The sequence below is a fragment of the Eumetopias jubatus genome, unplaced genomic scaffold, assembly GCF_037043125.1.
Source record: "Eumetopias jubatus isolate StellerSeaLion01/CBP00866 unplaced genomic scaffold, mEumJub1_p1.0 scaffold_1, whole genome shotgun sequence".
In the NCBI taxonomy this organism is placed as follows: Eukaryota; Metazoa; Chordata; class Mammalia; order Carnivora; family Otariidae; genus Eumetopias; species Eumetopias jubatus.
The window spans coordinates 58,905,196-58,932,120 of NW_028274807.1; the positions used below are offsets into that span (position 1 = coordinate 58,905,196).

At 42.1% G+C, this 26,925-nt stretch overlaps 1 protein-coding gene across 2 annotated transcripts in view; it reads right to left on the reverse strand.

Moving 5' to 3' along the window:
* Nucleotides 1–12,145: 12,145 nt before the first annotated feature.
* USF3 (upstream transcription factor family member 3) overlaps nt 12,146–26,925 on the reverse strand; it is a 50,345-nt gene continuing 35,565 nt past the window's right edge. For both annotated transcript variants that reach the window (XM_088024534.1, XM_028110586.2), the window contains exon 7: nt 12,146–24,234. In XM_088024534.1, the coding sequence (XP_087880660.1) occupies nt 17,789–24,234 (6,446 nt within the window). In that variant the 3' untranslated portion in view covers nt 12,146–17,788. The remainder of the gene's footprint in view (nt 24,235–26,925) is intronic.

The window sequence follows — 26,925 nt, forward strand, 5'->3', positions numbered from 1 at the left end:
GGGGGGCAATCGGAGCTTTTCACGGCCGAATGGCCCCCAGTCCCCAGGTAGGGCAATGCCCACGTGGCTTGCGCCTGCGCTCACGGACGTTGCTCGTTAAAGAAAAGCGAAGGTAACTCTGAAGGCCAAGTTCAGCAAGAGGCTAACCGGAGAAAACAGCGACCGTGAAGAGGCTTTTGGCCGAGCAGGCACAGAAGTAATCAGAGCCGGTCAGCGGGATCAGGACAGAGGTGTGGCAGCCAGAGGAGCGAAGCCATGCACATAAAAAAGTGACCTCTTCACACCTCTGACGAATGCTGGAGGGGTAAGCCCACCTGTTGACCTTGCATGGTTGAGGGATTAGCCCGGTTTTATTTTAGAAGCAGGAGAAGCCGGTGGAAAGCCAGAGTCCATCTGGGGAAGGGACTTTCCGTGACTGAAGGCACTCACCCAGCCAGCTCCCCGGGCCAGAGAAAGCAGCAGCCGCTTCCTTCATAGCTCCGAGCAGCCGCCGGAATGTTCTGTGGGGTCACCAAATGCATGTGTCAGCGAACCCAACAACATCCAGATGTTTCTCATTCTGGGAGATAGTGTCTCTTGGTAAAGCTTGGGAGAAAGGGAGAAACAAAGATAAACATTATTCGTGGAAGGAACGGTGGAGTCTGAGAAAGATTCTGGAGTCTGATTTTAGACCAAATATGTTCACATGCTCGCTATGTGACCTGGGGCAAATCGCTGGAGCTCTCTGATCCTCTCCTGTCACGTTCGCTACGTGAGGGAGACAGAAGTGGAGATGTGCAGAGCCCCAGGGGTAGTGCGGGGACAGAGGAGGGTGTCACGCACCCCGCCCCTCATGAACCCCACTGCGGGGCAGCCTGTCCACCAGGCTGGCCTCTCTCTCCTCTAGGGGCTCTCCATTGACACCCGCTGTTCCGTTTCCTGCCCTCAGTTCCAGGAGGCCCGGAAGGGCTTTCGGAGGGAGCTCTTTGCATTCAGAGATAATGTCCAGAGATATCAAACCTCCAGCCCCGGGGGCCCCCTTGCCCTTTATTGCTGCACGTCACTGCCTCTGGCCCTTAATACTCCTACTCCAACCTAGATGAAAAATCACTACCAAAGCTACAGCCAAGTGGAAAATCCGGCTCTGTGTGTCACACCTCATCATACCACCATCTCTGCCCCGGGACTCTCCAAGAAATCTGGATTTTCTCCTTTCTCGAGTAGCAGTTCCTACTGTGGTTCAGGGAATGCCCTGCGCAAATGTTCCCCCGACCCTCCCTGCCCCGTCACCAAATGCTCTATGGGGAGAGCCTGGATGTTCAGCCCGCATGTAGATAGGCTTCGGCCTGTGGGAAACAGAAATGGTCCCAGAAAGAAGCAGGAGAAGCTCACCCAGGTTTTGAAATGACTAATATCGCTGGTGAAACTAAGGAAAAGCACTATGAGTAAAGATATGGTCTGCCTCTGCCTGAAGCAACGTAAAAGCCTTGTTTAGCATGATTCTGCCCAGTTTATGGTAGGTTTTTTGTGGTGGTGGTTAACCCTGTTTGGTGGAGACAGGATATATTGTGTGACTAGGTTTTAATGTCCCCTCAGCATTAAAGCACCAGCTTCAATGAGGTAAAGTGCTGCTAAACCTTAGGCCTTAACACACATGAATTCAAATAGGCTTCACGGGACTTGCAGATCAGCCTTCACCATAGGTTTCTAAAAGAGCCATAGTAATAGTTTGCTTAGACGGGACTCCTCTGCGAGAAGAGACCCCTACTCTGTGAACTCCAAGGGTGGACTTTTTAACAGGTTTCCTTCAAGTGTAGTCTTGCTGTTCTTACTGAAACACAAGGAAGACTAAATGGTTACCACTGTTCACATAGAATTACCTGTTGTTCTCCCAATCTCAGAGAAATGGACTCTACCCTCTTCCTAAATATCCCTAGAGTAGGGGATTTCATCATTTTCCCTGAACTTCAATTTTTAAAAAATTCCTTGGCTCTATCCTTTGTCCTTTTCATTACCTTAAAGTTTTTGTCATCTCAGATTTACCCATCTCACTGGTGATGAAAAATAACCGCCATATTTTAACATAGAATAGCCTTGAAGTCGTATCACATCTCAGTCAAGGGCTAAATAAAGTCTAGGTGTTTAACTCTTGTTCAGCACTATAGTTTTGATTTAAAAAATACGAGATTCAAACTGTGAAAGATTTTCAAGTCAGGACAAAAGAAGTCTAACAGCCAAGGCCACTACGGCTTGCTCCTGGGGCCCTTCCTCTACCCTATCTTCCCACATTCTTTATGAGCCGAAGTCATTTTTAGATGGCTACCGAGTTATCCAAAACAACTCAAAAGCTCTCTGTAACATTGCCATCACAGAAGAAAGTTGATTTGCATCTTGTGATTTTTATTATGTTGCCTATCCAAGCCTTTCATAAGGCTCAGTCCCCAGTCCTAGGCAGGCCCCTTCAGAGAAGAGGACCGATTCAGACCTGAGGTTCACTCTGCTTCTCTCTCAACATAGGACACCTGATAAAGTAACCTAATTTTCAGGAGATCCACTTCTCTTTTAACCCCTCCTTCCTCACCTCTTCTCTGTCCACTTACATGGAATCTGAAATACTGCTTTGGCTAATAGTCAGTCAAGAAGTACATAGGCCAGGCTCTGTGAGGAGCTGGACGCAGCAGTGGGCAAAACACATGGTCTCTTCCATCACAGGGAAGAGTCACTTGTGGTCCAAAACGGAAGATGGACGTGAAGCACATCCTCACAATCTGTCAGTTATAAGTGGGCCAAGTGCTCCAACAAGAGAGTGGCCTTCTGAGAATCTTATCATTAGACACAAAGCAGAAAAAATTCCACATAAGTATCAGCAATTTTTATCCCCAGATGTGAAGCCCTAAACTTGCTGCTGATACAACATAGCATCTCTCCTGCTTGAACTGACCATGTCCAATTTTTCATAAGGAAAATCAAAGTCCCAATTTTGATCTCAGCGGAGAACAGAGATCCAGAGAGAGAAAGTTGGAGTGGGGATCCTCTCAATCCATCCTCGAGGAAGCAAAAACTGCTCCAGCCCTAATTCTGAGGAACTGCAATGACCCATCCCTGCTGGAGGACAAGCAGGAGACTGAGCTTTTCCATCTGCCCCTTTAGTGGGGTCTTGCTGTTGGAAACCATTGTCTTCCCACCTCCAACCCTAGAACATTAGAGTCACAGAACTGATCATTAAAACAGCAAACATTTGTCATCAGTTATCATGTCAAGCATTTTATATACATTACCATCTTTAATCCTGAACCCCCACACCACGCCCCCCCACCTCCCCCCCAACCCCGTGAAGTAGGCACTGTTTCTACATTTGCCAGATGGGGAAACCGACACTTAAGTCACTGTTGACTAGATGAAGCGAATGGTGCAGAAACCTGGATTCACAGCCCAAAAGGAGTAGTTTAAGAGACCAGAGAAAGGGAAGACCGATTGTGTTGTAAGGCAGGCTCTACTCTCATGTATGCATGTATCTATATGTGCAAACCACATAGCCTAGAATTATGTAACTATTGAACACATTAACAAAAAGAGAAGGTTTCAGCAAAATTCAGAAGATGTGTGTCTCTTATATAAACCCGAATAACAATGAAACCTACCGTGCCTTGGGAAAACCAACTGATAAAACCACGGCTTTGGATCACTTTGGCTCTCTTAAACTGGAACGGCTGGATTCACGGGAGGGCCGTTGCTTCGTCTCTGAGCTTGTAACGTTAAAAACCAAAGTCCATTTTATAAATTCAGTGATCGTACTTGGCAAAGGGCTACAGGCCCAATGATCCATTTTAGATTAAAATACATGAAGCATAAGGTGTCAGGTTTCCACTGGAAGCCTGCTGGTTCAGAAACAAAATTAACAACGGAGCAAAAGCACAGGAATGTAGTGGGTTTCTATTTCTTAAAAAACATTCACAGACCCAGAAAATCGCCAAGTCAAAAAGTCTTCCAAAGCTGCCTCTCAGACTGATCTATGCTGGTCCAATAGATCAGGCAGAATCCACCACTCCTGTCAGTGGCTGAACCATCTTCCGACGTGGGGACGGGTCCCAGCTCTCCCCTCCTAGAAGAGAGTGGTTTCATCTCACCAAACTGAGGCTGAGGAACTAGCCTGCATTGAACTGGGGAATCGGAATTCTCCATTGGAAGTACAATGATAGTAGTGGTAAATGTTTTTAAATGTGTCCTGAAATAAAACCAAAAAAAGAACATGACTTGGTTTGAAACACTGATATACTGACCAATTTTCTTCTATCCTAAGCTGTCTGTTGGGCTTTTATATATATATTATTTATATTTAATGTGTATTTGCACGTTTGCCACTCAGCAGCATTTAAAAAAAAAAAAAAATGGGATTTGGGCGCCTGGGTGGCTCAGTTGGTTAAGCGACTGCCTTCGGCTCAGGTCATGATCCTGGAGTCCCTAGATCGAGTTCCACATCAGGCTCCCTGCTCGGCCGGGAGTCAGCTTCTCCCTCTGACCCTCTTCCCTCTCGTGCTTTCTATCTCTCATTCTCTCTCTCTCTCTCAAATAAATAAATAAAATCTTTAAAAAAAATCTTTAAAAAAAATGGGATTTAACCTAATTGAATCATGAGTTCCCAGAAAACTTCCCTAAAGCAGCAAGTTCTCCACCATCACAATTTGGCTTCAGTCTCTTTCCAAACCACAAATCTGAATATGATTAAGACAATGTACAAAAACAAAACCTGACCTGCCCAGCCCAAACTTAGTTAAAGGCTGGATTTTCATATCTTCCCCCAAATCTGTAGCTTACTAGATCGTGAGAACATCGGTGGCACATTGCTAACCAATGAAACAACCTACCAGACTTCTGAACTTAAGGAGGCAGCAAATTAGCATTATCTCCCTAATTTCTCACAGAAAGAAGAAGAGGTCAAGGAGCTGTTGACACTGACCAACAAACTGTATTCTAGTGTTCCCTGCATTTCAGTGTCTTGGGTAAGGGATAAAGAAGTGAGGAAGGTCCTGGAAAATAATTGGCCACTTTACATTCCAATATTCCTTTGCAACTGGGTGAAAACACTTTCAAATATCAAACTTCATTTGTCCCTCATGTGAACCCTGTGAGGTAGGATAGATAATGTTCCAACAAATTAACTATGATGCAGAGACGTTAAACTGCTTGCCCAAAGTCACGCAGGCAGGGAACAGGAGCCAGATACAAAATACTGCCATTTCCTTTTCTTTTTCTAAAGAATGACAGTAAAACAGCTTTTAGATTTTACCGATTCAAGAAATTGACCAAGAGAAAACCGTCAGTTCAGACTTCTGCAGTTTTTTCTTAACCTTTTTTTTAGGCGTGTATAAACTATATTACATAACACACGTGCACACCCATATGCACCCACATACCCAGCATCCACCCTGAGATACGTTTCCCACATCCTTGTGCCTGATCCAAGTCAAATCCCTGCCCCAGAGATAACCACTGTTCTGGCTTTTCTCTGTATAGACGAATTTCGCATGTTCTTGAACTTCATATGCATGGAATTACGCAGTATATGCTCCTTCTCGCCTGGCTTCTGTCATTCAATATGATATCTGTGAAATTCATTCATGTGTATCAACACCTTCTTTTTGTGAATATATGACATTTCATTTATCCATTCTCCTATTGTTGGATCTTTGGGTCATTTCCAGTTTTTGGCCACTGTAGAAAAAGCTTCTGTGAACATTCGTATACATGTCTTTTGTGAACTTATACAAACATTTCTTCCAGGCTATACACAGAGTGCACTATGGAATTGCTGAGTCATAGGGTAGGTAAGTCTTTAGTTGTTTTTTTTCCTTGTTTATTTATTATTATTATTATTTTAGTAATCTCTACACCCAACATGGGACTCCAACTTACCACCCTGAGATCAAGAGTCACACGCTCTATACAACTGAACCAGCCAGGCACCCCTGGTAAATCTTTAGTTTTAAAGGATACTGCCAACAATTTTCCAAGGTGGTTATACCAATATATACCCTCATTGGCACCACATGAGAGTTCCAATTATTCCATATCTTTGCTAACACTTGCATTTGTCAGCTCTTTCAATTTTAGTTCTTCTGTTTGAGAGTAATAGTATCTCATTGTATTTTATTTCACATTTCTCTGATGACTGCTGATGTTGAGCACATTTCATAAACTTTTTGGCCATTTATGTGAATGATTCTTTCAAGTTCTTTGCCTACTTCTAAAATTAGCTTATGAGTCTTTTTCTTTTCGATATATATAATCTTTGCTAGTATGTGATTTGCTGAAAAGAAATTTTCACTTTTAATGAAGTGTCATCTAACGATTTTTTTATGGTTGTGGCCAGACCATATTTCTTATAGTTTCTTCTAGAACATTAGTTCTCAAATTTTGTGATCTCAGGACCTATGTGCACTCCCAAAGATTACTGAGGACCCAAAGAGCTTTTGTTTATGAGTTATAGCCATCAATATTTACCATGTGAGAAAAAAAAATGGAAAATTCACAAATATTTATTAAGTCATTTAAAGATAACAATAAGCTCATTACATAACACAAAGAACATATTTTATGAAAAATATATCTTCCAAAACAAAAAAATAATTGTGACAAGAGTGGCAGTTCTACCTTTTTGTAAATCTATTTAATGTCTGGCTTACTGGAAGATAGTTGGATTCTTGTATCAGTTTATGCTTTCATTCTGCTGCAGTATGGGTTTTGCTTGAAGTACACGAAGAAAATCTAGCCTTACAGAAATATATAGTTGGAAAAGGGAGCAGCTTTTCCAGATAATTGTAGATATTCTTCTTTAATACTCCACCAAAGCTCAACAAATTGTAGTTTCCCAAAGATTAGTTGCAATGTGGAATTTGAAACTATCATCAGTGAACTCTTCATGTTTTGTAACATTAAAATGCATTGGTCTAGCTTGCAGTTTGAATGGATCCTTTAACAGCATGCTTTGGTGGCTTGGAAAATCTCTGTTCGCTGAATTGTACAAATCTTCCAAACATTTGCACATTTAACTGTATAATATATACTATTCATTGATACCACCAGTGATTTCATCAGAAAGGTTCTAATGGAAGACTTTCAAGCTCACAGTACTGGATATAATGATGAGCTCATTTCATTCATTTTTGAGAAAATGTCTACCAAATACCCAAGTCTGAAAAACCATAGATTTCAGTAATTCTTTCAGCTAAAACTAGCATTCCATGAAGAAAGCCACTATTTCATTCCAGAATCCTAACACTAGTGCTTTTTCCTACAACAACTACCATACTTTGGTTTTCAGCAGATGTGCATGACGTTTGCTTTCCATGTGCTCACAGAATACTAAATATTAATGCAATGTTTAAAAAGAATATTAAAAGGAATTGTACTCAAGAGTCAAGACTTAACAAAATTATTAATCTGTATTGCTTAATCAAGGACATTCTAAAGTGAAACTGGCTTTTTTTTTTTTTTACTGTGAGTTTATGATGATTAAAAATACAATGACTGAAGGGGTGCTGGGTGCATCAGTCGGTTAAGTATCTGCCTGTGGCTCAGGTCATGATCCTGGGGTCCTGGGATCGAGCCCCACATTGGGCTCCCTGCTCAGTGGGGAGCCTGCTTCTCCCTCTTCCTCTGCACCTCCCCACTGCTCATGCTCTCTCTTTCTCTCTCAAATAAATAAAATCTTTAAAAAAAAAAAAGTACAATGACTCAATACAATCCCTATCAAAATACCAACAGTATTTTTCACAGAACCAGAACAAATAATACTAATATTTGTATGGAACCGCAAAAGACCTTGAACAGCCAAAACGTCTTGAAAAAGAAGAACAAAGCTGAAGGTATCATAATTCCAGATTTCAAGATATACTACAAAGCTGTAGTGATCAAAAGAGTATGGTACTGGCACAAAAACAGACACGTAGACCAATGGAACAGGATAGAGAGCCCAGAAATAAACCCACACTTATATGGCCAATTAATAAAAGACAAAGGAGGCAAGAATATATGAAGGGGAAGAGACAGTCTCTTCAATCAAAGGTGCCAGAAAAACTAGACAACTATATGCAAAAGAATGAAACTGAACCACTTTCCAACACCATATACAAAATAAACTCGAAATGGATTAAAGACCTAAATGTGAGACCTGAAACCATAAAAATCCTAGAAGAGAAGACAGTCATTTCCCTGACATCGGCCATAGCAACATTTTTCTAGATATGTCTCCGAAGGTAAGGGGAACAAAAGCAAAAATAAACTGTTTGGACCACATCAAAATTAAAAGCTTTTTCACACCGAAGTAAACCATCAACAAAATAAAAAGACAACCTAGAGAATGGGAGAAAATATACGCAAATGACATATACAATAAGGGGTTAATATCTAAAATACATAAAGCACTTATACAACTCAACACCATAGAACCAATCTGATTAAAAAATAGGCAGAGGACCCGAGTAGACATTTTTCCAAAGAAGACATTCAGATGGCCAACACACACATGAAAAGATGATCAACATCACTAATCTTCAGGTTAATGCAAAGCAAAACCACAATGAGATATCCCCTTACACCTGTCAGATTCAAAAAGACAAGAAATAACAAGTGTGGATGAGAATGTAGAGAAAAAGGAATCCTTGCACACTGTTGGTGGGAATGTAAATTGGTGCAGCCGGTGCGGAAAACAGTATGGAGCTTCCTCAAAAAATTAAAAATAGAAATACCATATGATCTGACCCAGTTCCACGACTGGGTATTTACCCAAAGAAAATGAAAACACTAATTCAAAAAGATATTTGCACCCTTATGTTTATTGCAGCATTATTTACAATAGCCAATATATAGAAGCAATCCAAGTGTCCATTAACAGATGAATGGATAAGAAAGGTATGATTGATGCACAAACACACACACACACTGGAATTCTACACAGCCATAAAAAAGATGAAGCCGTGACATTTGTGACAACATGGATGGACCTAAAGGGTATTATGCTAAGTGAAATAAGACAGAGAAAGACAAATACCATATGATTTCACTCATATGTGGACTCTAAAACAAAACAAACGAATAAACAAACAAAAAGCAGAATCAGATGTATAACTACAGGGAACAAACTGATGGTTGCAGAGAAGAGGCAGGTAGGGGGAGGGGCAAAATGGGTGAAGGGGAGTGAGAGATACAGGCTTCGGGTTATGGAATGAATAAACCATGGAGACAAAAGGTAAAACACAAGGAATATAGTCGGTGGTACTGTAATAGCATTGTATGGTGACAGATGGTAGCTACACTTGTGGCAATCATAGAGTAATGTAAAAAGAAATTGAATCACTATGTTGTACACCTGAAACTAATGTAACATCGTGTGTCAACTATATTCAAATAAAAAAAATTTTAAAGTAATACAATGACTATTTTTTTAAAGATTTTATTTATCTGAGAGAGAGAGAGAAAGAGCACAGGCAGGGGGAGCAGCAGAGTCAGAGGGAGAAGCAGGCTCCCCGCTGAGCAGGGATCCGGATCCTGGGATCATGACCTGAGCCGAAGGCAGATGCTTAATCGACTGAGCCACCCAGGCGCCCAGGAAGGCAATGACTATTAGCACAGTAGTGGTGCCACTGCCTTGATTTGTGCTAAAGCACCAACAGTTTCACACGCCATTGCTTTTGCACCATCGGTGCGAATGTCAATATGGTTATGGCATGTGACACCTTAGTACTGTCATAAAAATAACTTTGACCTCAGAGATTCCCTAAAAGGGCCTCAGAGAGCCCCAGGGTTCTGGCGGCTACATTTTAAGAACCATCCCTCTAGAAGCTGTAGTATTCTACCTTTTACATTTAGGTCTGTGACCCAACTCAAATTAATTTTTGCGTGTAGTGTGAAATAAGGAGGTCCAGGATTTTTCCCCTTCCATACTGATATCCAGTTGCTAGAGTCCCATTTATTGAAAATACCACCTTTCACTCACTGAAATGCAACTGGCATCTTCGTCATCAATTGACTACAATGTGTAATCTATTTCTGAGATTTCTGTTCCTTCCCATTGGTCTACTATCTTTCCTTGTGCCAATATCATACTGTTTTAAGTATTGGAGCTTTATAGTAAGCCTTCGATTTTTTTTTTATTGAGATATAATTGACCTATTATGTAAGTTTTGGGTGTACAACAAAATGATTTGATATTTGTATCCTTTATTCTGCCAGCAATATTGTACAGTTTTGAGTAATTTTATTCTTTGGTAACACACTGGCTGGCAACATCAATAAAATGCTGAATAGATTGGTAAATAACGATCATCCTTGTCTTGTTCTTAACTTCAGGGGAAATCACTAAGTATAATATGAGCTGGAGTTTTGTGTTTTGTTCGGCTTGTAGATATATTTTGTCACTTAGAATGTTCCCTTCTCTTCCTATTTTGTTTAGAGTTTTTACCATGAATGGATGCTGAATTTTATCAACTGTTTGAGTTACCATGTGTTTTTTTTCCCCTTTTATTCTGAGACAGTGAGTGCATTAATTGATTTTAAAATGTTAACCTTGTATTCCTGAAGTAAGCCCCGTTCGGCCATGACACACAATTCTTTCCTTGTATCACTAGATGCAGTTTGCTGCCATCTTCTTTAGAATATTCGCATCTATGTTCCTTAAGAATATTGGCCTATTCTTTTGCTATAAGTTGTGACAGGTTTGGTATCAAGGTTATGTTAACTTCCTACAACAAGTTTGTAAGTGATTCCTCTTTCTCTCTCTCATGAGTTTGGGTAGATCAGTGTTATTTCTTCCTTTAATATTTAGATGAATTTTTCACTAAAATCACTTGGGCTTGAAGTTTTCTTTGTGGAAAGACATTTATGTATGTATGTATGTATGTATGTGGAAAGACCTTTAAAAGAACAGCTTTATTGAGATATGGGAATAAATAATCTCTAACAGCCTCATTTTACTCATTTTAATATTAGAATGTAGTTTATTCATTCATAAAACAAAAAGTTCAGGTGTAAGTGAGATAAACAACTGAGTATCTACTATTCAGTTCAATGGAACATACCAGTGCTTTTGAAGAACCCCTCCTTAATACAATCCCCCTCTCTCCTTTCCTAAGAAGCACCCATTATCCCGAACTTTGGGTTTATCATTTCCTTAATTTATAATTTTTATCACATCTGTAGGTATCCCTAAACAATAAATTGTTTGATTTATAGGAATTTAAGCTTATATCACTTTATGCTGTTCAAGCTCCCCTGCAACTTGTTTTCCCCCCCCCTCAAACTTCATGCTTGTAAGATGTAACCAAGTTGGGGGTGCCTGGGTGGCTCGGTCAGTTAAGCTTCTGAGTCTTTTTTTTTTTTAAAGATTTTATTTATTTATTTGAGAGAGAGTGAGAGAGAGCATGAGAGGCAGGAGGGTCAGAGGGAGAAGCAGACTCCCTGCTGAGCAGGGAGCCCGATGTGGGACTCGATCCCGGGACTCGATCCCGGGACTCCAGGATCATGACCTGAGCCGAAGGCAGTCGCTTAAACAACTGAGCCACCCAGGCGCCCCAAGCTTCTGAGTCTTGATTTTGGCTCAGGTCCTGAGCTCAGGGTCATGATTTTGGGGTCATGAGATCGAGCCCTGCGTTGGGCTCTGCACTCAGCACAAGTCTGCTTGTCCCTCCCCCTCTGCTCCTTCCCCTCCTCCCTTCCTCCCCCTGCTCCCATGCGCTCTATCTCTCTCAAATAAATAAAATCTGCAAAAAAAACCATGTAACCAAGTTGATGTGGGTAGCTGTAATAAAAGACCCATTTCTTATTCCAAAGTTCTGTGCTTCAGTTTCCTCCACTATAAATACGTGAGGAGGAGTCTAGCTGAATCATCTCTCCATACTCTTCCAGATCTGAAATTCTAATTTTACTTTTTACAATAGGTACAGAGGTGTATAGTTTGCTCGAACAGTATGGCACTGGTCATAATTATAATTTATTTGAGATTGACTCTTTGATCAGGAACACACTCCCCATGGGAAATGTGTCATGGTATTATTTTCAGACATTTTGGCAAAACTGGAAGATTACTTGAATAGAAAACTCTGGTATGCAAGAGAAGTCATTTTTAATACCGGGTTTGAGGCAGCACATGCAATGATCAGAAAAGACAGAATTCACAATGCAAAAATGCAAAGTTTATTTTCTTAAATAAAATACTATATTCATATCTATACAAATAATTATTACAACCATTAAAATGTTACATTTACCAATAAAAATTTCAAAACTTTAAACAAGAGCATGGTTCAGAATATTCACACCCTCATACAATGCATTTGTAAAAAGATGTCAAAATAAGCTGGACCTATTCTTATATACAACTGCAGGACAATCCTGATCGTATTATACATATCTGCTCTGGATTCCATTACGAAACAAATTAGTTCCCATTAGAATTATAAACCAGGCGATTTACAGCAAGAGGACACAGTACACAGCAGACATTGCTGGCGTGGGGATAGATACAAATATTACACTATTGAAAGACTGCAGTTAAGTTTCTTTCTGGCGACTGCCCTACAGTCAGCCTCTCACCCAGTGTATCTATAAATAATTTGTGAAGGTAATTATGTTCTCAGATTTTTCCCACCTATTTTTACCAAAATGAATATATATATATATATATATATATATATATATATATGGCCTGCTGAACATGGAAGCAAATCTTTTCTTCACAGTAACACAACTGCAGCATTTTAAGCAACACTGTCTGGTCCCTTTCTTCTTGGAAGATCAACAGTTTAACTCCCTCAAAGGTTACCAATATAGTCACGTCCAGTGCCTCAATGACCCCACGGATGAAAATGGTTTTAAGACTTAAGGGATGGGGATAAAGAGATCCAGAGAAGTAAAGGAGTGAGACGGAGAAAACTCTGTAAGTTCCTATAACATGGTATGGTGTAGAGCTGCACACACAACTGAGCCAAAACAAAACAAAACAAAACAAAAAAAAAACGCAAAAAACCCCCACAACTTATGATCATCGTTTTTAAAAGTGTTAAATTACAAGCGTTCTCTGTCTCATGAGATCTCTGGTGACAGATAATGCGGATTATCCATCCAAAATAACACCAATTTGAGTATTATAGCCAATACTTTCAACCGAAGTTGGCTCGTGTTTCGGAAGCATCTGAAAACATGCCTGCACCCGAGCCCTACAGTTGATAGGGTTTGTGCAAATATGGAACGATACTGAATGACCACCACCTACAAGCTCAGAGTTTAAAAGGAGTTTTGCTTCTAAATAGTACATTTTTTACAAGATCGGCATCGAAGACGGCTCAGAGAATGATAAGGCAACAGTGAGAAACATCAGCTGTTCTTGTGTTCTGGGTGTTTCTTTACATGGCACGTACCCTTCTGGCTGGTCCTTTGCTATACAACAGAGGAGTGGGTGAGTAGTATGTTCCAAGGGCTGGTCTTCGGACCAGAGGCACAGTTTCAGGTAAAGTGCAGTACCAGAATAGAGGCATGTGTCAGAACTAGAAGCTCTGTGTCCAAGAAGGTCCTCATGCTGGACTGCCTCAATCTAAACTCGGTGTCCCCCACAGACTCTGGTAAAAACACTGTCAGTCTCACACAGAAAATGTAGAATGCAGAGAGAATATGGTTAAGTCAAAAAAAAAAAAAAAAAAAAAGAACCCTTTTCTGTTGGGAGCATTTAGCCAAAAAGATACTTCAAGAAGAAATGAATTTCTGGCCTTTAATTTGCATATAGGTATTATAAAATCATCACTCACAGATTAACTTCACACTAGTTTATTTGGCTATGATTACTGCCCTTCTGGATGTACACAGCCATAGGTAATTATCTCCAGGCAAAGGCAGAATTTATACAGACAACAGAATTACAATTTCCAGAACCCTAAGATATCAATCCAAAGCCATCTGATCTTGGTACCACCTCTGCACTTTCTAAAACTCCCCCATGGGAAGAAAGCAAGTTCAACAAAACAAGGAACAGAACTGTATGGCACATTCAATATTTTAAATTAATTCTGAACTAACTTTGTTTCAAGAAATTCTTGTTGCCCCTCAATAGAACAGGAGACACAGTGGTTCCCAAAGCCAGGAATTGGGAATCGCTGATTTAGGAGCACGACTCACTATCACACAATGATCCAAGAGATGGATGGGCCCAATAAACCTTCAAACCTTCAAGTTTCAAGAGGAATAATCATCCTAAGGAAATGAGCAGGCTCCCTGCCACCCGTTTCACACAGAGCAGATTGAAGAAAAGAGGAGCCTAGGTACCTGCAGATCAGACGAAGGACAAAGCTAAGAAGACGCTGAGTAGTAAGTCTTCACCCTTTCTCAAATTTTTAAAACTTCACTCCCATTAAAATGTGTTTCCACATTTTTTTTTTTTGAGTATAAATTTTAGCCTCTCCATGACATGGATAATGTTAGAAGGCAAGAGCAAAGCAAATGAATTTTCTTTAAAGTGTTTAAATAATTTTGTATTTTAAGAAGGCTGATTAGGAAAACAAAACAAAAAAAAAAGGCTGATTTTTAAAAGTTGATCTTTATTGCGGTTCACCCTGATATGTAACTGGAAATTGCTGCAAAAGAATATTCCCTCCTCATTCTTCTCTTTCCACAGTTCTAATATGTTAAATTTCATAAAGCATGATCACTGTGGACTCTCACACCTTACTTAGAAAAGAGGTGCCATCCCTGGTTCCTCCAAAAGGTCTTACAATATTAAAAAAAAATAAATTTCCTGAAATGGCATAAAATATCCCCAAACAATTGGTATGTACCAAAAAAACCAATGACATCAAACTTGATTTCTTTTATCCATGACTGATATACATTAAAAATGTAAACATGATGAGAAATCTGAAATTTTTCACCTCATTAGAAATTACCATGTTAAATGTTTACAGGAATCAACCACTTTCTCTAATTGATTCTATGCGATCAACAACACTAAAAGAGATAGAAATAATTTAATTAATGACTCTCATTTGCAATTCATACATTTGTATGTCTGTCTATTTCCAGAAATTACAAAATTATTTGTGGAAATGGTCTTACACTCTATAGTCCAATATTAGCAAGCCAAGAATAACATTAAATTTACTATAACCAAAATTGACTGTTTCCTGCCACACCTTTGCCAAAAACTATATCGAGATTGGTAGATATTAAATAATAAATTTCCTCCCCAAAATCATGTAGCTCTGATTATCAAATACTTAATATACTGCTGGTAAATTTCATACACTCGTGCTTTTAAATCAAGTAAGATTACTGTACTCTGAACACTTTCAGAATTGAGTCCCTATATACAATGATCATTACATATATACGCACATGGTCTGTAAGATAATTAGAGCTACATGTAAGCAGGAGCCAAATTATGTGCAGATGGTCACATCTTTCTTCAGATGGTCAAATAAGCTTTCCTTAAGGGTAGAGGCTCATTTGGGATCAAAGTAAGATGTGCTTGGAATGAAAGCTCTGAAAAACGTAAACGCTATCTCTGAACAGGGCTGAGCAGAATAAGAAAATCAATGCAACAGAGAAACAGCTGAAAGTACCAGGCTTTGAGGCCTTTCTATTGCAATGGTCAAATTGATCTTCTCCTTAGCCTGTTACCGTAGTTCTAATTACATCGAACAGTGCCCAGTTCTCCAGAACTCAACGGCCGCTGCGCTGTACGTGCGTGCATTTGTATGTGTATGTGAAAGACAGAGAGCGACAGGGCGAGGGAGGAGGATGGGGGAAGAAGAGCCAAACACATCGAACACTATCCTTGAAATTGGCAGGTTGGACCTTTCAACTACAGAGAAAAACCTGAATGTTACAACTTAAAACTCAGTTAAGGTAATTAAAAAACAAGCCATGAATCTCACTTTTTTCCCAATTAAAAGTGTTAAAGTACTGTGTTTATCTGTTGTCTTATTGAAGTAATTCCTATTCTTCGCCATGACCATTTTGAAGGAGAAAATACAGAAGCATTTCTTGTTTACCTTTTTTTTTTTTTGCCCCCAGGAGGCTGCTTCGGTGGGCAGCAGGAAGAGGGAGGAAGGTTTGGTAAATACAGTTCAAGAGGCACACACGACCCTTTTACCGAGTCTTCACAAGAGGTATTCGCCAGAGTTAACTGCTCTGACGCAGCCTGAGGAGGCATTTTCAAGGAGGAAAAAAATAAAATGCTGGTCCTTGGGTTCACTTTATTAACAGAGCAGACAGAACCATTTATATGTATCTCTCCCACTCCATCCCCTATTTGGCAGAATACAACAACAACAAATAATAGGTTTGAGAATATGAGTATATATGGTTGTTTTCATAGGTTTTAAGTTTTCAAAATTCAATATATTAGTGTGTGTGTGTGTGTATGTGTGTGTGTACATAATTAACTTCGAAGGGGCTTTTAAAAACCCTGACATCAAGTTTTCCAATACTTCAGGGGGTCTCAGGTCACAATTTCCATTTCCAGATGGCAGGCCAATTTTTAAAGGACCAGTTAAACTTTAAAATCTATGTCTGTGTACACACACACACATACACACATGGACATATACAAAGACAATTTTCTGAAGCACCATTTCACATCCACCATCAGGAAAAATCATGAACAAATTCATCTTCTCATTATAATTCTACTATGAAGGGTAATAACGTAACATACAATGCCATATTTTAAATATAAATATCAGTAAGTGAAAATACTGACAGAGCTTAAAGACTCTGCTCAGAAATATTTAAAAAGTAAGGCTCAAATAATTGTGTAGATTCCAAACACACTATTTACTGAGCAGTCCCTAATGATTAAACAAATATAACAGAAATTATTTCAGGATCAAATGAACAGAATGAAGAGAGAACACTAAAACAAAATTCAATTGATGAAACAACAATCTTTAACTGAACACAAGCCAAACTCTGCAATACAACCGCTTTTATCCTTATGACCTGATGCAAAACGCAAGCACAAAATGGAGAACGTCTATGTACTTTGCTTTTTAGATTGCTATTTTTAAGGCTAAGTAAGGAAGACCTTTACATCTAGGATCTTGGCACAATTAAAAGATAAAATGGCTCTCTAATGTGAAGAACAAGACATTAAGTTCAGATAATTGAAGAATTGTTATAATTAAGAAAGAAGCCTCTACCTAAACCAAACCTTGGGAATGAAGGCTGATTAAACAACTCATTTATTTGCTAACGGCTTGACTTTAACCATGGACATTCATTCCATATTAATTCAACACCTGCCATGGGTAAGAAACTGTTCTAGATGCTGACATTGGCCAAGCATTTGGTGCTGAGCCACTACATTGTATCGAAGTATCTGGATTTTTGGGAGAGCAATTCAACTATCTCAAGTATCTACTTTACAAATGATCAACAATCAAGTTTAAAATCTAGGTTCTTTCCTACTACTACCCAGCACATGCCAAAAGGATCTCCCCCAACTTCCAGCTGATTAGCATTTAGGGAATATAAGATTACAAATCAAACTTGAAAATCTAGCTCCTCAGAAAATTTAAAAAGCACACTGTGCAGTTAAAAATGAAAGATAATTTGTTTTTGACAACCCATGATTCGCATCATCTCTGGCGTGACTTCCCTACATTCAGAAGGTAACTGGAAATTGATTATACAAACACACACACACACACACACACACACACACACACACACACACGATCTCCTGCTCCATGTGCATTACGTGTGCATGCACACACAAACACATTTGTAGTCTCAGCCGATACATGTACATTTAGTCTATCAGTATTTAAACAGCTGAACTGCAATCATGACCTAAAATATGGCTTATGTTGTGGGCAGGTCTGTTTGAGGACTGCTTGGAAGAGTCAGAAGCAGAGGAGTTTGCTATCGTAAGCAAAGGTGACATTGCCGAGCCATCAGGAAGAGCTGTAGCTATTTCTGGAAACAAAGATGTCATGTTAAAGTTGGACAAGTGAGAGTTGGTCATGTGCATTGGCGGCATATCAGGGAGCAGAGGAAAACTTGGTTGAGCAAAACCGACAGGTCTGGGAGGAGACAGAATTGATCCAAATCGGTTATTTAGGCTTCCGCTGTTTACTTTCTCAGTGCTAGGATTTGAGAACATCTGATTGGAAAAATAGGGGATGGAAATATCATTGGACAGTGTAGGATGAGCAGGAGAGTACGGGGGATAGAAGGAGGGTAGAGTATTTTGGGGGTCTACAGGGATGAGGGCTGGCGTTCGAGTGGCACTAGGCTGAGTAACCTGTGGAATGAAAGAAGTATTAGCATTTATCGGTGGATTCATGCCACCCTCGGGAATAAAAGGAAAACCAAAATTTTGTGACAGTGTATGCTGGTCAGGCGCTGAATTATCATTAGGTACCTGTGGGCTATCGGGCATGAAACGAACAATACTTCCTCTCTTGTCTGTAGGGGGCTGCTGGCGTCCAAGAATCATACTACCACTAGTAGACAGAGGAAGATGGGGAAGACTCGGGTCAAAGACATTACTGTGTCTTTGGTTTCCAGAACGATTCCTTTCAGGCTGACGAATTTTGGAACCACTGCTGTCTTGCAAGGGATGCCTCGATCGCTGGGGAACTGAAGAATTAGTGGGACGTACAGGAGGCCCTTGCTCAGCATTTCCGTGAGACACGGACGGATGCGGCAGAGCTGGCCTTGCAACGCCATGCATGTTGGTTGTGGCTGGAGGGTTCATGTGGCCCTTGGTCCCATGACTGTCAGTTATCCTCATGGGATTGGACTTCTGTACAGAAACATTGGGACTTGTGTTTCGACCTTGAATATCTCCTGAAGAAGAAGAACTTGAGAAAGGAATAGTCAAGGTGCTGTTCCTGGTGTTAATTGCACCCAGGGACATGTCACAGCTTTCCCTGTTCTGACTCTCACTCTCTCTTCTAATATGGACACTTTCATGAGTTGGGGGACAATTATATTCAATTGCAGAGGACGGACCACACTGTGTGTTCCTCTGATGTTCTGAGAGTGATCTCTGGCTTCCAAGGACCTGATCACCAAGGTGAGGGGCAAGTAAGCTCTGCATGAAACTCTGGTGGCATGTATTTTCACTGTCCCTCGGTGGGATGGCATTTCCTGTTGGGATACTCTGAACTGGTGGATAAGGTAACCTCTTTTGGCGGTCGACTGGTGGTGCACCGGGGTTTTGACTAACTCGAAAAGCCTGCGACTGCATGCTCCTCAGTGATGATACAGGGTTTCCTATTTCGTTATTTCTTGACGATTGTACTTCAAAATTACTCGGGGGCTGCTGACTGGCTCCACTTGGTTTAAATGTCTGACAGTCAGAAAGGCGGATATCCGAGGCAACAGGGTGGTCCACGCGACCCTGCATATTGTGAATGGCTAAACTCTTATTCCTGGGAACATCAAGATAGCTTCTCATTTCGAGCTGATCCGAAACTCTGGAACCCTGAATCGATATGCCCATTCTCTGCTCTGAATTAGAAGATGTCTTTCCAATGAGGGCCTCAGCAGAGTAACTTGAAACTCTATTTCTCTCCGGCCTGTGTGGAGTACACGTCATGTCTGAAGGTCTAGTCACAATAGTTGGCTGGGACACCATTTGCTGCTCTATGCCTCTCGATGTCAAAAGCCTCTGCATCGGATTGTGCCCAGATACATGTTCTGAAGAAACCCCTGAACCTTGCTGCCTGCTTCCAACATCCGGCTGCTGGTGCATCATATCTTGACTGAGATGGTTCTGGGGATGGTTATGGTGGTTCCGGCTAGTTGAAGGGTTTTCACAGCTCTTCTCCGGCTGGGAACTTCCAAAGTGTTGCTGCATCTGCTGCTGCATCTGCTGATGGTGGGGATGTGGCTGACCACTCTTGGGGCGGGGCTGCTCAGTTCCGTGGTGCTTTGGTTGCAAGGAAAGCTGAGAGGCCTGAGTGCCCTGCACAAGACTCCTCTTTTTCTGCATCTGAACTTCCTGCTGTAGAGTCCTCTGCTGGTGGACGTTATGGGGCTGAGAGAGGACAGAGCTCTCAGCGTGAGGTACGTGATGCTGCAACTGATATAAATGATGCCTCTCTCGTAACTGCCCTGCTTGGTGTTGCTGCTTTAAGTAGAGGTGGTTACTATGCAGGTGGGCTACCCCCTGGGCTGGGACATGCTGTTGCAGGGCCTGGAGATGTTGACTGGCCTGTGTTGGCTGCTGCTCACCCACCGAGTTCTGAGAAGTGCACTGGACTTCCGTCGGCCTCAGTGCAGAGGCCACAAAATTGTTACTAGCTGGGAATAATCGCGTAAGGCCGTCTCCATGTGCTGGGTTGCTAAGAGGCACTGCAGAGCTCGCAGAGTCGGGAGGGAGCTGACTGACCATCATCTGAGCCTGATCAGAAATGCCATCTGGAGTTCGGCTCATCAGGGACATAGCCTCAAGCCTCAGCGGGGCTGGCGGACAGTGCTTTTGACGTTTAGCTGAAGACAACAGAAGATCATCTTGGACAGCACGCTTAGCAGAGTCTTTGCGGCTTTCCTGACTTGGCTTTAAGAGTGGCTCTTGGATCTGTGGATTTGGGATGGTGCCAGTAATGGTATTCAGCTGTTCCTGGGGATACTCAGTCATCAGAGGCGCTCCAGGAGGCTGACTGGTATAGGAGCTAGATGCCACCGTCAGGTTAACCGTGGCAGGAACAGTCGTTTGCTCTGAAGCTTGGGACATTCCGGCACAGCTGACCAGAGGATGGCTCATGCCGCTCTGGTGGATAAGATTATTCACACTCAAACTGGTGATGCTCGGTGGCTGAGAGGTGGAAACCTGTAAAGAGGCATTTGATGTTTTAATTCCTACAGAGCAACTTGGTTTCCCAAGGGGCCGATCCACTGTGGCTTCAATCGAATCCTGAGAATTAAATTCACTTGGTGTTGCTTCTGCCTGTCCTGCACCACCCTCTTTAGACAGCTGTGCTTTGAAAGGCTGGTCCCCCTCTAAAGGTGGCCCTTCGGAAGGCTTCGAAGTAACTTCCCTCATGTCAGCCTGGCTGCCAGCTCTTCCCTTTTCCAGGCTGTCCTGGTCAAAAATAGCTCTTGCCGCAAGAGCAACAATGTCTGTTTGTTCCACAAAGGTACAGCTGTCACACGTATTCGTCGTCGTACTGCTGGTGACATCCTCTCTAGCCGTTTCAGGAAGCATGGATGCCACCGAGAAACTACGACTGCTACCGGAGCTGGTTGACATGGGAGAGTCGGCCTGCCTGCTGACGAGCAAGGAACCACTGATAACCTCCGGATCGGGGACGCAGGAGTGATGCGGCCCCGGGTCTCTATCGTCACTGTTCATCAATAAGAGCTCCTGTTTGGGATGTAAATCGACACCTGAATCAACTATTTTAGAATTTTCCGAAGAAAAATCAGGATGGTCCACCTGGACTGAAAGAGACAGTTTCTGAGGGTCTTTCTCTTTAGCAAGACCAGAGAGCAGTGCAGTCAAACCTTGCCCCTTTAAGAGACCTGTCGTTTGCATCGCAGCAGATGACTCCTGCTCCACCCGGCAAGGTTCAGCAATGATCTCTACCTCGGAAACACAGTCGGTATTTGCAGTGCTAGCGGTAGATGACAGACCAGAAACCTGAGAAACCAAAGTGTGGGGATCACTTGGAGATGGAATCAACACGTTGGCCGAAGTGCAGGATTTGGCAGCATCTGACAATGCCAAACTAGTTGGTGGCTTATCCTGAGATGTCTCTCGTTGCAAAATGGGGGCAGAATCTTTGGATTTTGCTGGGGCCATGACAAAATGTTCACTTGCTACAGATGCCTGGGAGGGTGAGCTAGTCTCTTCTGCTGACGCAGATCTGGGTACAGATTCAGGTATCACTGATTCAGAATTCAGAACATCCACAGAATGTGAACCAGAAACACTTATGCTATTTGCCTGGCACACGGCGACAGATGGTAACACAACAGGGCGGCTTTCCAGCAGTCCATCATTACACGATGGCTCTGCGGGGGCTTCAGTGCTGGGGCAGTCTAACTTGCCCACGTCTCTGACTGGATTCAGGGGGCACGCTGACTTGTTAGCTGCTAAGTGTTTCTTGGCACCTGGCTTCTTATTCAACCTTTTTGACTTCACGTTAGGTAAACAAGCTACGGTGTTCACTGAGGGAGTAGTTACTAGATTGTAAGTACTGGGTAGTGTGGCTGAATTATCCGTTGTCATGGGAGATGCTACAGTTGTTGTTAACGAAACACAGTTAACTGGGGCGGTCTGACTATTTGCAGCAGTTGGAGGATTGGCAGGCTGGCTAACAGACAACTGTACACAGCTTTGCCCAGCCATCTGTGATATGCTTTGATTGAGGCTGGCCAAAGCTCCAAACGTATTCAGGGCAACATTGGTATTTGGATCTTCGCTGGTGGTGGGTTGGATAATTTGCATAGGGGTTTGATTTGTAGTTCCTGATGAGGACATCACAGGCTGCAAAGCAAAGAGCTGTCCATTTAAAGAAATGGTTTGAGGCTGTTGTTGGTTTGACACGGTAACAGAAAAAGTTTGTGTTGAACTAGATGTTGATAAAGATGAAGGTCTTGGTAATATATGGACAAGATGCTTTCCTCCAAAAGTCTGTGGGGTCGAAACATTTTGCACTGAATTATTAGACCCTATTAGAGCATTGGCTCCATTGACAGGGAGTCGAACAGAACCAGGAGGTGGAGCCGAGAGGAGTGGCAAGGGGTTCTGATTAGCTGCCTGTATGATCACTATCTGCTGACCTACTGTTTGGTTGGGAACCTCTGCTCTCATCACCGCTGGGCAAGGGGTAGTGCTGGGGGGCTGAAGAATGATAACATTTTGATTAGCTGGCGCTGCATTCACAGCCGATCCAACGGGCTGAGCCATCTGAATAACCTGCATTGCTGAATTCAAAGGAAGGATATTTTTTGGAGGCTGAGATTTAACCTGTGGTTGGGCAATCAGTGGCTGCATAGGTAAAGACGGGCACGAAGGCAAGGTTACAACTACTTGCTCAACCGCCTGCCCATCTGCTGGAAAGGAATTACTCAAGTTGACGCCTGTAGCGACGTGTCTACCATGGTTGGTTGTGGTAGGGCTGGGACCAGACTCATTTACTACCGGAGTCACAGCAGAAGAAGGTGTCTGGGTTAAGGGCTGAATAGTATTTCCCGCCAGTTGCAAAGTAGTCCACGTGGTCTGTGTGTTTCCAGCAGAGGAAATTCGGGTAAGGCTATTCATGTTTTTTAAATCTGAAGCGCTAACACTTGAAGAAGGCAAAGAACAAGAAAGAGTCCAACTACTGTCCAAAGGGGTTGCAGAGAGAGTGCTTACAGGAGTGGTGGTCTTCCCTCCTCCGGGGGCAGAGGGGGCCACCACCGCGGTAACACCTGCCAAGTCTGCACCCTTGCTAATGCTCGCTGGACAAGAATCACCTACAGACCTGGGAGGCTGGGAGCAGACCGTGGTGGTAACTGAAACGACGAAGGTGGTTTGAAAATCATTTCTGAAATCCTGTATGCTCGGGCAGGACTTGCTTCCATGGTGCACATTTGCGGCAGTCGCCGAGGAGGTGGTGGGGATGCTTGTGGCACCAGGGACTGTTTTCTTCACTGATCTGGGGCTCTCTTGCCCATTCTTATTTTCAGGAGAATTTTGATCATTTACACATGTGTGCAAGGACCGATGGTGGTGAGGTTCAGGCCCAATGGGAACAGCGATCAGTGAGCCACTGGTGGCACCAAGCACACTCGATTCGCTTTCGGAGGTGGAAAGCTCGAGAATGTTGTGAGCAGAAATGGTAGCAGGAAGACAAAGAGGAACAGGCTGGTTGGCAGCCAGTGCAGAAACTGTGGTCGGATGCCATGGCTTGTTTTCAGGAGGGTAAACTCCAGAAATAGACACAGGAGTCACCAGATTGCAAGCCCTCTGTACTGGTACCACATTGGCAGTTTGCTTTTGTAAATTATGACCAACATTAAAGGTTATCCCCTGAACAGCTGTTCCCTGGCTATGTCCACCAGGCTGACTCCCATTGGAATAAACAATGATATTTTTTTGAACCTGATCACTGGGAATAACAACAGAGACCTTTGAGTTTTTAAGATTTCCTTTCCAGTGGATTGTGGGGTCATCATATAGGCATATGTCATTTGCTTTCAGTAACTCAATATATCGGCCATTTTCTTTTTGAATTTCTTCCAGTTGTTTACGTAGCTTTTTAATTTCTTCAGCTACAATATTAAAAATAGAAATGAAACAATTACCTGTTAATGTCAGTATTTATGGTAACTTAAGAAAAAGCTGTGTGCTAACTACTGCATTATAATTCTAGTATTTCTAAATACCTCAACTGAGAATCTTCAGTTCTTTTCTAAAGCAAATTCTTTCTCCTTTTTACAGTGGCGTATCAAGCCTCTATTGAATCCTTTTTAAAGAATGGAGCACTGGATGTTATATGAAAACAACGAAGCGTGGATCACTACATCAAAAACTAATGACGCGGGCGCCTGGGTGGCTCAGTTGGTTAAGCGACTGCCTTCAGCTCAGGTCACGATCCTGGAGTCCCGGGATCGAGTCCCACATCGGGCTCCCTGCACAGCAGGGAGTCTGCTTCTCCCTCTGACCCTCTTCCCTCTCATGCTTTCTATCCCTCATTCTCTCTCTCTCAAATAAATAAATAAAAATTAAAAAATAAAAATATTAAAAAAAAAACTAATGATGTACTGTATGCTAACATAATAAAATTAAATAAAAAAAAAAAAGAATGTATCGTTAAGGGTCAACAACCCAAAGGTCAGAAATTACTCACAATGTAGAAATTTCAAAATTCCCAATTCAAAAATTCCCAACAGGGCAGCTACAAAGGTAAAAGAAGGGAAGACATACTGATATCATGGTAACATGCTAGGAAAATAACACTGAATATCAATAAAATAGCATTTAAATGCTGTAACAGCGAACATTACTTGTGGTGGTAATAGATAGTCTCTTTTACAAATGGCTTTAAACTCCCTTCTAGGGGCACCTGGGTGGCTCAGTGGGTTAAGCGGCTGCCTTCAGCTCAGGTCATGATCCCAGGGGCCCAGGGATCAAGTCCCACGTCGGGCTCCCTGCTCAGCAGGGAGTCTGCTTCTCTCTCTCCCTCTGCCCCTCCACCTGCTTGTGCTCTCCCTCTCTCCCTCTGTCAAATAAATAAAATCTTTAAAAAATAAAATAAATAAACTCCCTTCTATTTTATTCTTTGAAACAATAGAGCCCAAGTAAAATGTGTAAAGTAGTAGAGCACAAAGAAAGCATCAATAACGGAACTTGAATTTTCCTCAGTAGGGCCAAGGCATATACACTACTGTCACACCCCTCCTCTTTCCGAAGGGGGAGAAGTTCACCCACAGATCCTACGCCTGGGGCAGCCTTGGGTGCTGGTATTGTGGCTCTGTGACCCTACACATCCTACCTGTCTTGCCACAGTGGTAGATACTCTCCCCCTCTCCCTCCACCAAGGGCAGCTAATCTTCAAAGCCAATGCCCTATGAGGGGGCCTGAAATAAAAAGTTCTGCTATGACGAGGATGAGCTGAGACTAGCAGATTATTCTTCTCAGACATTTAAACTAAGAGACACAGAAGAAAGATGCCAACATGCCAGGGACATCAGAAACTAACGGACAATTATTATGGACCAAATAATGATGACGACTGTTCTCACTTAACTACACACTTACTACATGCCTGGCACTTTTCATTCATCATCTCATTTAATAACAATAATAATGATGATGACCGCAGTAACAGGTAACATTTACTATATGCCCGCTTTACTCTAAGCAGTGTACCTGCATTATTTCTTTTAATCCTCATAACAGCCATGAGATGGGAACTACCTATTGTCATCAATATTTTGAGATGTGAGAAACAGGCTCGGAGTAATCGCATAAATTTGTCTAAAGTCAACCACATACATGCTAGGATTATCTTCATTTTCAGATAAGGAAACTGAGACTGGGAGAGGTGAGGTAAACAGCCACGGGTACTGAGTGAGGAAGTGAAGAGGAGACTCAGCCCAGGTGGGCCTGACTCCCAAGGCCACCACTCAGACCACCGCCCAGCCTGTCACGTGGACAGTGAGTACGTGGGGAAGCTGCTGGGGGAAGAAAAGAGAACAGATGCACCAAAAAGAACCAAAGAAAGGATGGTAGTCAGACTTAAGCTGCCTCGAGCCCTGGCCCATCTGCTCAGCTTTTCCTGAGCCCCAGGCAACTGGTATTTTTCTAACAGGTTCCCTTTTCCCTAAGGGAACTTGACTGCCTCAGCTTCTAGGCTGTGAAACCAAAGGAGCTCTCCTCAGAAAGTCCACACATCATTCTAGCCTTAACACCCCTACTGTGGGGTGCCTCAGAACGGTTACCAAACATGTATTATGAAACTACCTATCTACCAGCATCATAAAACAAGGCCTGGATTGTAAAAGACAGCTGCCTTGGGTGAGGGGGTAAGCTGTCATCTAACTTAAAGTAAGCGAAGAGACTTCAGAACGCTTCGAGATATACAATAAACGCAGCCCAACACTGCCCCCACCTCAGCATATTCTACCTTTGTTCCTCTCCTTTTAGGGTGACCTATTGAGTTGTCACAGGAAATTCTTTCTCTGCTGTTGTGAGAGCCATAAATAAAGAACAATTCAAACTGCCTACTACTCTGAGCTTTACATTTGTCTGGGGTATTTTTCTTTTCAGCTGTTATAAAAAACTTAAAATTTTTTCACAATGTAATTATCTAAAAAGGTAATGAATAATAAAAATCAAATTTCACTAAATGACCAGGCAGTCTGATACACACATTACATGCAATGTAAACAATTATGAACGGAATGTTTTGACCTTTTCAGTTAATTCACAGTTAAGTCTTGGCCCAGGCATATCTTTAT